The 12,802-nt window shown below is 41.4% G+C and overlaps 1 protein-coding gene across 2 annotated transcripts in view; it reads left to right on the plus strand.

Annotated features, from left to right (window-relative positions):
- LOC308294749 (neural-cadherin-like) overlaps positions 1–12,802 on the plus strand; it is a 209,214-nt gene that overhangs the window by 64,433 nt on the left and 131,979 nt on the right. For both annotated transcript variants that reach the window (XM_080737570.1, XM_080737571.1), the window contains exons 9-10: positions 2,137–2,307; positions 3,753–3,925. In XM_080737570.1, the coding sequence (XP_080593696.1) occupies positions 2,137–2,307; positions 3,753–3,925 (344 nt within the window). The remainder of the gene's footprint in view (positions 1–2,136; positions 2,308–3,752; positions 3,926–12,802) is intronic.

The following is a 12,802-nucleotide window of genomic DNA, read 5'->3' on the forward strand; positions in this document are numbered from 1 at the left end:
TTTAAAACCGCTAAAGGGTGGTTGAGCTATCCCTATACACAGACTGTTAATTATGAATGAATGCTTGATAGACAATGGTGTTTTTTCAGTCATTAAAATATTGGCAGGCTCATTTTCTCTCCACAAAGTACCTAATCTTAGCATGTAATAGGCAATTTACTGCGGGTTTTGTGGACAAATATAGTATGAAATAGCTTGTTTGCTTGCCTTGTTCATTTATTTATGGATGGATAATTTGATTTGATAGAAGAAGGGCTTCATTGCAGTGCTGGAAGAAGTATTCTTTTTTTTGTAAAGGGAAAAGTTCTGTGTTCAAAAACTAAAGAAAAGCATTGTCATAAAAATATACCATATAGCATCAGACGTAAGAAATACTGATTATGCAGAATGGTTCATTTACATAACCATATTATTGTATTATAATTAGTAGTGCATTCATGTGTTCATCACTTTAATGTTGCACTTGGTAAAATGTAGGGTTAATTTTAATTATGTTAAGTTCTACTGGGTAGCTTAACCTATAATAATACATCATCATTTATTATTTAATGTACCTGTTTTGAAATAATAATCCAAATCCACAAAGCAATAAAGCCATCAATCATTTGTAGTGCGTTTAGTCTTTGTTGTCCCAGTGGGATATTTGTTTTCACACAAAGGAACAGTACTGTAGCATACAGCCCAAGTTGCCCAACATGCAGTAAAGACAATACATAGATACATCCAAAAATACATCCATTCATCTCCCAATGTATGAATGAATGAACCATTGTAAAGCGCTATGAGTAGACCTACTGTACTTAGAAAAGAGCTATAAAAATTAAATTCATTATTATTATACTTCCTAACTTGTAACATATCAGCGATGCCGTTTGTTTAATGCTGCAGTGGCTGAGTGGACAATACTCCTGCTATAGCAACATTTTTCCTGTCTCAAAGTTCAATATCTCCTTCCAGATGGCAGTATTGTGAAGTGATGATTGAGGGGGTGATTTGTCTGTCAGTGCTAGACGTGTGACGGCTCTGTTGTTCATATCTGAGGGTTTGGGTGAAGGAAGGACAATGATTTTTGATGTTGGTGAGTTTGTTTTTGTTGGGGGCGGTCAATATATTGAGAAAGCAGAGGGAACAACAAAATAGGGTGGGTTGAATTACAGTATGCTTTTTTTTACAGTGGTCGGGGGGGGGGGGGGGGGGGGGACAGAGCGTGCAACTGACCAATGTCATGTTTTTTGGTTTGATGCTGCGTTGTGACAGGTTTTGTGACCTTGTAAATCAGTTATTTTGGAAAACCTGTCTGAATATAATAAAAATAGGGGCGCCAGGTTGACAAATAGATTTTAAACATATTTTATTTACTCACAAATCTTTGCACGTTCTGGCCCCTTTACACTTGTCTGACGTTTTGGAGCCTTACACCCACACAGAGCACTGAGGTCAGCCGAGAAGTTGCTTAGAGCAGTGGTTCTCAAAGTGGATTCCAGGGACGCTGTAGGTTACTTTAAATTGACCCTTATGGGTCCATTTGGTTCCATTTGTACACTGTCAGAGTTAAGGAAAGACCTTGAAATTTAAAAGTTTGAGAAACACTGGCTTAGAGGTTCCCAAACCCGGGCTGAACAGTAGGGGTGACCGCGTCTTTGCGGCTGCTGCTCCTGGGTTTTGGAACAGCCTGCCTTTCTATGTTAGAAATGGGCTTAATATTTATGACATCGGGGATCTCCATATATGGGCATAAAAGGGACAAGGACTGACACAGAGATCAATATATTGACTTGAATGGGGAAAATTCAAATGGTAAGACGGAATTAATTTGCAAGTGTGACTTGCGTCGTGGCAACCACATTTGCAATTTCCAAATGCATCTTTCTAGTTTATGTCTTGATCTGTTCGTTGTATGTGACGTTTGACGTGTTGCACTTGCATACTTTCTTGCTGATGTCTTCGTTTCGTGTACCAGCACTTTGGTAAATTTTGATCGTAAATGTGATTCCAACTGAGTTTGTGATTACAAATTATATCGGTCTGGCTCTGGATAGAAGTAAAGTAAAATGAGTCTGTGATTACAAATTATATCGGTCTGGCTCTGGATAGAAGTAAAGTAAAAGTACTTCAAAATTGTTCTGTACTTTCCAGGTGTGATCGTGACGGCCAGGCGTTTCGACAGGGAGCGTCAGAGGGAGTACTCCATCACTGTAACGGCCACCGACTGGGCGGAGGAGCCGCTCATCGGCATCTGTCAGCTCCATGTCCAAATCCTGGACCAGAACGATAACAGCCCAAAGTTTGAGAACCTGCGCTATGAGTGTAAGTGCTGAACAAGGAGTTTTCATTTATTTAAAGCTGCATTACGTAACCTATGTCCTATACCCTGGATCTGAACCCTGCTCTCCGCATATGGGCTGCCAGCCGTCCCTGGAAATAAGGAATCATCCCTTATATGGAAACTAAAAGACAGGTCCCTTATTTAACACATCTATTGCCGGGTATATCAATAATTAATTATGTGGGGTATATAATAATTAATTAATTCTGTAGGGTATATATAATTAATTAATTCTGTAGCCAGTGCGTGGTTACCAGTGTTTTTTACCTTATTCCCGATCTGAAAATGTATTTTCTGCTCACTAAAGAGCTGGAGAGACACCCTTTACTGAACAAACACTCTGTAGCAATGATTGTCAGAATATAGAGCTGTTAAACACTCATTTTAACAAACACATACATCACCTACTACTGTACTGGGTCTGCCTGACGTTTCTTCCAGTCTAGTTTTTCATTGGTTTCTCAGGGAGGGACAAGGTAGGGTTCTCTACTCTACATGTAAAGTGTCTTGAAACAACTTGTTGTGATTTGACACTTTAATCAAATGTAATTGAATTGAATTACAGCTCATTTACCTCCGCACCTTTAATACATACAGTACACCTCAGAGGTACAAATGAATGAATAAACACTGAACATTTTATTGTGAATACTGTGAGCCTTTTCATACAGCTAATAGATAACATCATGAGCTTCATCTCGCATATCAGCCGTTATCTCGTACATCCATCGTTCATTATCTGATAAGAGATTGATCTTCATGGTTATCATCAGCTCTGGCAAACGTCTTCTCTTTTGTGGAGATAATATAATACAATTGAGCCATGATGTGCTCCTGTCACTCTGCCTTCCAGACAGGGGTGACACACCAAATTCTGGGCCCTGGGTACATGGATTCACTGTGGGCCCCCCATGAATGTTCTTTATAGGGGGAGGGGGTTTAACCCATTTAGACTGGGAATGCATTATTTTGTGCTTTAACCATTGAAAAATAGCAGATATACAAGCTCACAGTGCGGCACCGAGTGCCGCACTGCGAGCTTGTAGATCTGCTATTTTTGAGAAATCGTGAAAAACGTATGTTTCCATGTCAGTGGTGCTCAAACTTTTTCATGTGAAGGACCCCCAAAATTATATGTATTTGGCCACAGACCCCTATCTCAAAATATTTAGTTCCAGGGACCCCCTAGAGGCAAAATTTTAGTTACAAAATTAATGTTCGCTTAAAAATACATATATTCAAAGATTTGCACAGATTTTCACAACTTTTCAAAAATAGCAGATCTACAAGCAGAGCGGCACTTGGTGCCGCGCTGTGAGCTTGTATATCTGCTATTTTTCAATAGCTAAAGTATAAAATAATTAAGGCCCCTCCACCTTGGGCCAGAGTAACTCAGTCCCCCCCCTTGTGACGCCCCTGCTTCCAGACTTCCTCAGAGAAGACACTATGATCGGCACCAGTTTCCTGCGCGTGGCGGCACACGACGACGACTTTGGCACCAACGCTGCTGTCACCTACTCCATGTCCCTGGAGCAACCTGAGTACCTGCGGGTCAACCCGGTCACCGGCTGGGTGTACGTTAACCAGCCCATATCACAGGTCAGTCAGAGGTCAAGGGTCAACCACGATGGTCAATATTCCTTCATTATTAACCACCCACAGTGTACAGTATGTCAAATGTCTTTGTACCGATCAATGTACCTTTATTAGAAGGTTGAACCCCTTGAGATGCAGCATCTCGTTTTCGAGGGGGTCTTTATCGGATGCTGATATGTTAAAGCTATACTGTGTAAATTGCTTGTGGTCAGTAGCGGTATATCAAACCGCGGTCGCGTCTGCTTTTTTCTTCCGTTTCTCGCCGCGGACCGGGCCTCATACCACCGCGTCCGCCTGCACCTCGCCGAGATGCATCTTTAGAGGGGTCCCTGGTTCCCGTGCGTCCAGGCATTCCGGAGATACGGACTCCTACACCAGAGTAAATGCCGTTTTTATGTTGAGGCAAGCTACTTCCTGAGAAGACGGCAAGACGAGCTGTGATAATGTGTGATTGGCCGGCAGTGTATGATCCGCGCTGTGATTGGGCCGGGAAATGCAACCCCCCTCATGGCCACACAGCTCAGTAGAAAACATATAAAGAAAAGGCTTTTGGGGCTGAAATTAACGGAGTGGGTGTTCTAAAACTTTAGCGATTTAATAGTTAGGACAATTTTAAGATTTGTTTTATTAAAAAAGTTACATAGTATAACTTTAATCCTAGGCTATTCATTAATCCACAATGTACGATTTTAATGTCCTGGAACTGACATTTTCATATATACAATCTCTGAGCCATTCAAAAACAGTAGATAAAATGTAGAAACCTGGTCAATCTGACCAGGTTTAGCATACTGATACTGTCATTAGCTACAGTACAGTATACTGTACGCATGCATGGAATGCATTTAATTATACCCAGGAACAATGTACAAAACACATGGCGGGTAGTAACAGTGCTTATGCACCTTTCAGGTGAATTAGGAAGGTGATTTGGTCATTAGTTGGTAATTGCAGACTGTCATATTGTAATTTTATGAGCAATTTGCAGTGCAGCTTGTTAAGATGTTGATTATGACATGGTGTTGTTTTACACGCACGCACGCACGCACGCACGCACGCACGCACACACACACACACACACACACACACACACACACACACACACACACACACACACACACAAACAAACACACAAACACACACCCACTTCTCTCTCTCCTCTCAAATCATGAGTTGTTGACAGTTCGTTGATGGCTTAATGATTGTCCCTGAATCTAAATAGAAGGTGTGAAAGTCGAGAGTCCTTACAATGCCGTTGTAATGTAGGCTACTGAAGACTGCAATTTTTACACTTTCTGTACACTTTTTTGAAAAAAATCTTCCTCCAAGTATAATCATAATACCTGATGATTATGTTGTGGGGGGGGATATCACGGCACAATGTCTTTAAGAGGATAAACCTACCCATAGAGGTCATTGCAGGTCAATATCAGCCATCCTGGAAAAAGACATAGTAGCTGGATAATTAAAGTATGTCTGTAAAAGTTCCTATTGAGGAATGTGGAAAGACCATTTCTTTACAATTATGCATAAATATCTCTGCAAGAGTAGCTTCTTGTATAATTTAGCACTAGCTGTGTGTCCTTTGTCCATCAAAGTGTTTTTCACTGAGATACTAGAAGTAGGTCACGTTGCATTGATTTATTGGACTGAATGCAGTTTTCTGTCAGTGTGACATTAGTTTTTTTGAGCTTTTGATGTTATTAAGCTGACAGTACTGTATGTGCGGTGGGTTTACATTTACAATACGCTGTGTGTATTTTAAGCCTGTGTGAAGGTTTATTTGCATTTGTAACATTCTTAAACACTGACTGCACTGGCAGATTTGTTTTGAATCACAGCTTAATATGAGTCTTCCATGAAGGCTGTCTTATGTAGACTAGACATGCAAGTTAAAGAATATTCTCCCAAATGTTTACCTACGAAACGGGAAAGTGTTTTAGCTGAGGTTCATGTGACTTATTTCTTAGAACTCATTTTGTTTTGTATTATTGAGTATGATAAAATATGCAGGATTTGTCAAAACCTCTTAAAGATGATGGGTGAGACATAGGAAGTAGCAACACAGATTCCTGCAGTGCAATTTGGAAATAGTCCTTCATGTGAGCTGTAAGGAATGCATTTAACCTAATAACTTCTTGCAACAGTTCCTCAAATAATAGGCGCTCAATGCAGTAGCTCTTCTGTGAAACAGTTACTGCCTGAGTAAAAACAATACCACAGCAGAGAGAATCCAAAGCCATTTGATCTTAAATTTCAATACTTTACTAGGAAATAGAAACCGTGTTCTTTTGTTCCTTGACAGAGGCGTGTTTTTAATTACAGTGCTAATGACAGTGAAATGAGAGTGGCATACTGTGTATGTGTGTGTGTGTGTGTGTGTGCGTGCGTGCGTGCGTGTGTGCGTGCGTGCGTGCGTGCGTGCGTGCGTGCGTGCGTGCGTGCGTGCGTGCGTGCGTATGTGTGTATGTATGTACCGGTATGTTTATATGTGTATATATATATATATATACTGTATATATATATGCACACATTTTGCATGACTGAATTCATGATCTACTTACTATGTATCTAAAATGCTGTCTTGTGCTTCATGGGTAGCAGGATTGTCATCTTTAAGAGGTTTTGTCAACAGCTCTTAAAGATGACGGATGACACAGAAACTAGCTATATAGATTTTTGCTGCTGTTCTGAAAAATGTAATGTCGTCCATGTGATCTGTATGGAATAGATTTCATATATTAACTTCCTGCAACATCTTCTTAGGATTTTGGATTTTGTGTGTGTGTCCACAATGCTTCTCCTACTGTAGCAGACCAGTTGTCCACTTGCTTCCAAAGTTAGCACAAAAACGGTCATGGGTTTGGCTTTTGAGTCTGCAGTTTTGTCAGCAACTGTACAGTTTATATTAATATTAGATTTGTGGCCACTATGACGCCCAGAGCCATTGAGATAGAGAGAGTTGTGCCATCTGCATTCAGTTCATTGGCCCACAAACGTAGTGACTGTGACACAACTCTTTGTATATACCATACATCATACATAGGCAACTGGCGGCCCATTATTGCGGCCTGCAGGTTGATATTGGAATACTGATGTTACAATTCAAAACATGGAAAAATTAACCGCTTTAATTACTTCAGTCTATATTCGTAGCTTAATGACTAGTATTATAATTGTATTGTATTTTGTTATGTCCATTTTAAGTTCATAAAGTTAACATAAGAACATACAAATGCATCAATTCAGGATTCCAATTCAGTCCATGTTTTGAACCCTGCGGCTTATACTGTACAACGGTGCGGCTTATATATAGATTTATACAGCTAATGGCCACCAGGGGCACTCTAGCGGGAAGCAGGTGCGGCCTATGTAAATATTTGTTTTTTGTTCAAAATTTAGCTGGCGCGGCTTACATTCAGGTGCGGCTTATAGTCCAGCAATTACGGTATATATATATATATATATATATATATATATATATATATATATATATATACAAATACGTACATACAAATAAATAAAAATGTTACGCTGTCGCTGAATAATAATTTAATTGTATTCCTGAGAGTGCAGATAAGCATGTATGTGGCTCCTTGGAGTGAGTGTGGAAATGTAGTGGCCCTCTCCGTTTCCATCATCAAAGTTGCCCACCCCTGATGTAGACGCCCACCAAACCGTACTGTGGTGGATACGAACCCCCAGACTTTGCGGTGGTGGGCAGGTACTTTACCTCTATAACAACTGAGCGCCCATGCAAACTTTCTTGAAGAAAACAACCGACTTGTTCAAACTTGGGGCCACGACTCAGACTATACCGTTTGTCGACAACAGCCACAATTAAATTCTGTCCCAGTGACGTGTGACATGTCACCCCGTCTCTCTGTACCACCTGTCTCTTCTCGCTATCCTGTAGGCAAGGGGGGAACTAATTAAACATTTTACTGACACCTTGGGGAATATAAATGACAAATAGGACCAGATGACCGCATTCCATAGCCCTGAATCTGTTTTGACTGTTGTAGAAGTTAGCTACGTCCTGTCAAGTTAACCTACTTAGAATTTAGGAACTCGCTCAGTCAAATGCAACAAGACTAAGGGCTCTATTTTGGGTAAATGGTACCCACCAGAGCATGTGAGCGGAGTGGAGCGGGAACGAAATCCGCGCTCCAGAGGGCTCTCGTCCCGCTCGCTCGTCGCTCTGGTCGGCCACCGCGCCGCTCCGCCCCGCCGCTCCGTCGCTCACCTTGATTTTCGCATTTCTCGCTCCGCGCTCGCTCCGCGCTCGCTCCACGCTCGCTCCACGCTCCGCTCAGGGTCATCAATCAGAGTCAGCAGCCAAAATAAAAAAAGTATTTTGCTACCATATGCGAAACACTTTCTCCTTTGCTTTGCCACAACAAGTGTTCCCAACACGTGAGCCTCGGCTTGATGGAAACCTGCCTTACTGTTACAAAAGACGCCATCTAAGACATTGTATTTTTTAATAAGACGGGCAATATTAAATCCAGTTGGTTATTGATTAATCACCACAACCGAGAGAGGGAGGCGACTCGTGGCGTGTGTTTTTCATTCAGCCAAATCAGTCTCACTTGATTTTCAAATCGTATCCGTTGACTGGCTGCTGATAACTTAACTGGCACAAGGTAGGTAGGCTTTACTAGGCTATTTATTACCAGTAAGACTCCCTAATCGGGAGATAAGCGACCGTTGGTCGCTTATCTCCACAAATAGGCCAAAAGTTTGTTTTACCAATTATCAAGACATACGGGCAGTTGACAGTTTGCCATGGTTACTCATTGAAGTTGAATCTCCATATATGGAGATAACCTATGCATCACACTAAGTCTGACCTCACCAGCCCATATTTGGGCATGAGCAACTTATGTCTCCATATATGGAGATATGATGACATCACACAGTCCTCAGCCGATGATGTGGCGTGATGTCATACAATACACAAACGAGCCCTACAGTATAAAGGGGCAATTCTTGCCAGGAAAGAAGCATTTCTTCGACTCAGACCTTATCGCCAGGGTTGGCTTATAGCAGCTGTCGGTAGGACCATATATGGATTCTGTTAGTGTGGATCTCCTAACAGGGCATCATCTGGGATACAATCCCTTTTATGCCCATATATGGAGATCCCTAACAGAATCCCTTTCATGCCCATATATGGAGATCCCTAACAGAATCCCTTTTATGCCCATATATGGAGATCCCTAACAGCATCCCTTTTATGCCCATATATGGAGATCACTAACAGCTAACAGAACCCCTTTTATGCCCATATATGGAGATCCCTAACAGAATCCCTTTTATGCCCATATATGGAGATCCCTAACAGAATCCCTTTTATGCCCATATATGGAGATCCCTAACAGAATCCCTTTTATGCCCATATATGGAGATCCCTAACAGAATCCCTTTTATGCCCATATATGGAGATCCCTAACAGAATCCCTTGTATGCCCATATATGGAGATCCCTAACAGAATCCCTTTTATGCCCATATATGGAGATCCCTAACAGACTCCCTTTTATGCCCATATATTATGGAGAAATCCCTGCTCTGAGTATCTGACATCAGTGTGATGTCACCTGTTTATGCCCATATATGGAGATCCCTGCTCTGCGTATCTGGTTGCTATGGTAAACAGTTGGTTGCTAGGGTAAAAAAACATGGTTGCTATGGTAAACAGTTAGTTGCTAGGGTAAACAGTTGGTTGCTAGGGTAAAACCATGGTTGCTAAGGTGGTTGCTAACGTACACTAACAGACCAGCAACAACAGACTGTTGCCACAGCAACGTACACAAAGGTTTGTGTACACATGTGGTGTGATGTCATACTGATGCGGAGATATGAGCAGGGCAAAGGTGTGACGTGTGACGTGTGACGGACGGACGGACGGACGGACGGACGGACGGACGGACGGACGGACGGCCGGTGGAGGTTTTCATAGTAAACTGCTCCCTGACGGTCGCAATAAACATAGCCTAGGTGTGTGGATGATATAAATTTAGATACATTTGACTTGAGTGAAATCGTGATAGGGAATTCTCTGTCTGTTCTCCTCTCCGTCTCCGCGGTGCCGACATGGCTTCACTGCCACTAGTAGCCTACTGCACGAGTGCACGGCTCTGTTTTGTTGGAAACATGCGGAGGAACGGAGCGGAGGAAAATCCTCGCTCCAAAGCCGCTCAGACCCATTTGAAAAGTTGCTCGCTCACGTCAAAAACGGCCCGCTCCGCTCGCACTCCGCTCACATGCTCTGGTACCCACTGTGAAGTGGTGACATGGGTTAGAATAGATCAGCTATTTCAGCTTGAGACCCAAAAGAGAAATTCTGTGTCTTCACGGGAGGGATCCCCCCCACCAACCACTTTTTAAAAAGCACACCCAGCGTGAAGTGAGCTGTGCCTTTTATGAGTTAATTGTGGGCTTGCTATAGCTCACTTAGTTGTCACACCCACATTTTTTGGCACCTAAAACTAGTGTTTTGTTTTTGAGCTACAAATTTCGTTCAAACTTCAACTTGTTCAGCTTTACATATTTATCATTGCTTGTATTTTCTTTTTTTTCTTTTTTTATACTTTTTGAGATTTTTGAGAAAAGAGAAAAGAGTGAATTCCTATGGGAAATGAATTTTGTCTTACCATTTATATTACTGCCATCCACATTGTTTGGCACTTAAAACTAGTCCACATTCTTTGAACTCCAAATTTCGTTAAAACTTCAGCTTTACACAGTTATCTTTGCTTTCATTTTTCTCGTTTTCTACACTATACTGTATATATTCTACACCTGTGCATGGCGTCACAAAATTTGGATGTGTACTTTTTGTACTGCCCATAATATACTTTGTGATGTTTTCAGAATTTCAGCGAGCCCACGCAGTTTCTCTAGGAACTGCATTTCTAGTTTCTTTAAGTGTCCTCTGAAGCTTAGCCAATGAGTGTGGGATGGACATACTGTACATACATACAAACAAAGCCCGATGTAGGAGCGGTTAGCACTCCTCAATAAAAAATAGCTGATCTACAAGCTAATGTGTCCACACATTGCATTGCAACGTGTTGTGAGATTATGCATCTTCACAATTTTTAAATACTTGTTGAAAGCATTTGGAAAAGGCTTTTTGTAATTACTCACGACCAATAAAAAAGGGGTCCATGACCCAAAATGGGTCCAGAGTGGGGTGGGCAACATAGATGATAGAGAGGGCCACTATATTTCCACACTCACTCCAGTGGGCCACATAGCATATTGTTACTGTGGAGCAAAAAACTCATCTCCAGTAAGAGTAGCCAAAAATAGCCGATCTACAAGCTCATAACGTGGCGTGCTGTGACACGTTTTGAGCTTGTAGATCTGCTATTTTTGCTACTTTTGAATCGGAATCCTGAAAAGTAACATTTTGATTTAATTTCAAAAGCATTTAGTTTACTTATGTTAACTTTATGAACTTAAATACAACTACATAAAAAAGACTAACATTTTAATATACTAGTAGTCATTCAACTACTTCTATTATAAACTGAAGTAATTAAAGCGGGTCATGTTGTTATGTCAATAATATATCAGTATTCCGATTGTGTGTGTGTGTGTGTGTGTGTGTGTGTGTGTGTGTGTGTGTGCGTGTGCATGCGTGCGTGCATGCGTGCGTGCGTGCGTGCGTGTGCGCGCGTTTGCGTATGTATAACATATTTTTTTCCCAGCTTGAGGGATTCATATCAAAGTGAAACAGACAAGCATAACATAAAGTGGGTTTATGTGATTTTGGTGCACCAACCAAAGTGACAATAACATTATGGCGGGTCCCCAAAACACAAAACTCGCAGCTGTGTCCTGGGAATTGTCAATTTGCCTGCCCATTGCCTGCCTCGTGCCAAGGTCCCTGCCCCCAAACAGTCTATGGCCCTGAGAGTGTAAAAGCCCTCGCTAGCAGTCCCAAGAAGCAGTACTGCTCCTTAAAGTAATAAGGTACTTCACCCCCAAAATGACCTTTTCTTCTATCAATTACTCACCCTCTGAAACCTTGAATTCATGCAGGTTTTGTGTTTGTGTTGCATTCTCCTACCTTAGATAGTGAATGAGGAATCCACAAACAGAGAATATACTTAATGAACTGAAGAAAATAAGGGTTGAAGATTAACAACGGAAAAAAACGATTTAACACCCTCAGTATAATCCAAGTGTCTCCTTATCATCCTCATTAATTCCAAAACACTGCATTTTCCGTCAAACTTTACATGTAAAAGACTTCAAGTGTTGAAAAACAAGGAATGAACGTGTGTGTGTTTGTGTTTCAACGCAAGTTGAGTTCACATGCACGCGCTAGCCAACTGCATAATTTGTGCATGAGCCTGTTTTCCCCCGAAAGTGATTTTTAAAAACACTAGTTGGAGCAAGAATGCATTTTCAAGTAATGAGGATTTGACTGGATACGGACTCTTGGATTTCACTGTGGGAGTTTTTACACTTCTGATATAGTGCTGTTGTTAACCCCTATTGGTTTGTGCCACAAATGGCTGCATAGGCTATTTAAAAACAAAAGTATAATACTTGGAATGCTTTGCATTATGTCACCCCTTTTAGCCCCCTCGTCGATACTCTGCTGGCCCTGGGCCTGCATCAAGTATTCTCTTCATTTTTGGATTCCTCATTCACCACAATGAATGTGACAGCTAAAAAAATTACCCATCTATTCAAGGCTTCAAGGGGTGACTCATTTAGATTTTGAGGTGAGTAAAGGCAGTCAGTAGCAGAGGTCACTCTAGGATATTAAACTGCCGGTCCCAATGTCCGGCATCATTAAACTTTCTCTGACATCTGATAAAAAGTCATTGATGTTTTTTATGGATTCATTACAAGCGGGT

The sequence above is a fragment of the Nannobrachium achirus genome (assembly GCF_963921795.1).
Source record: "Nannobrachium achirus genome assembly, chromosome: 11".
In the NCBI taxonomy this organism is placed as follows: Eukaryota; Metazoa; Chordata; class Actinopteri; order Myctophiformes; family Myctophidae; genus Nannobrachium; species Nannobrachium achirus.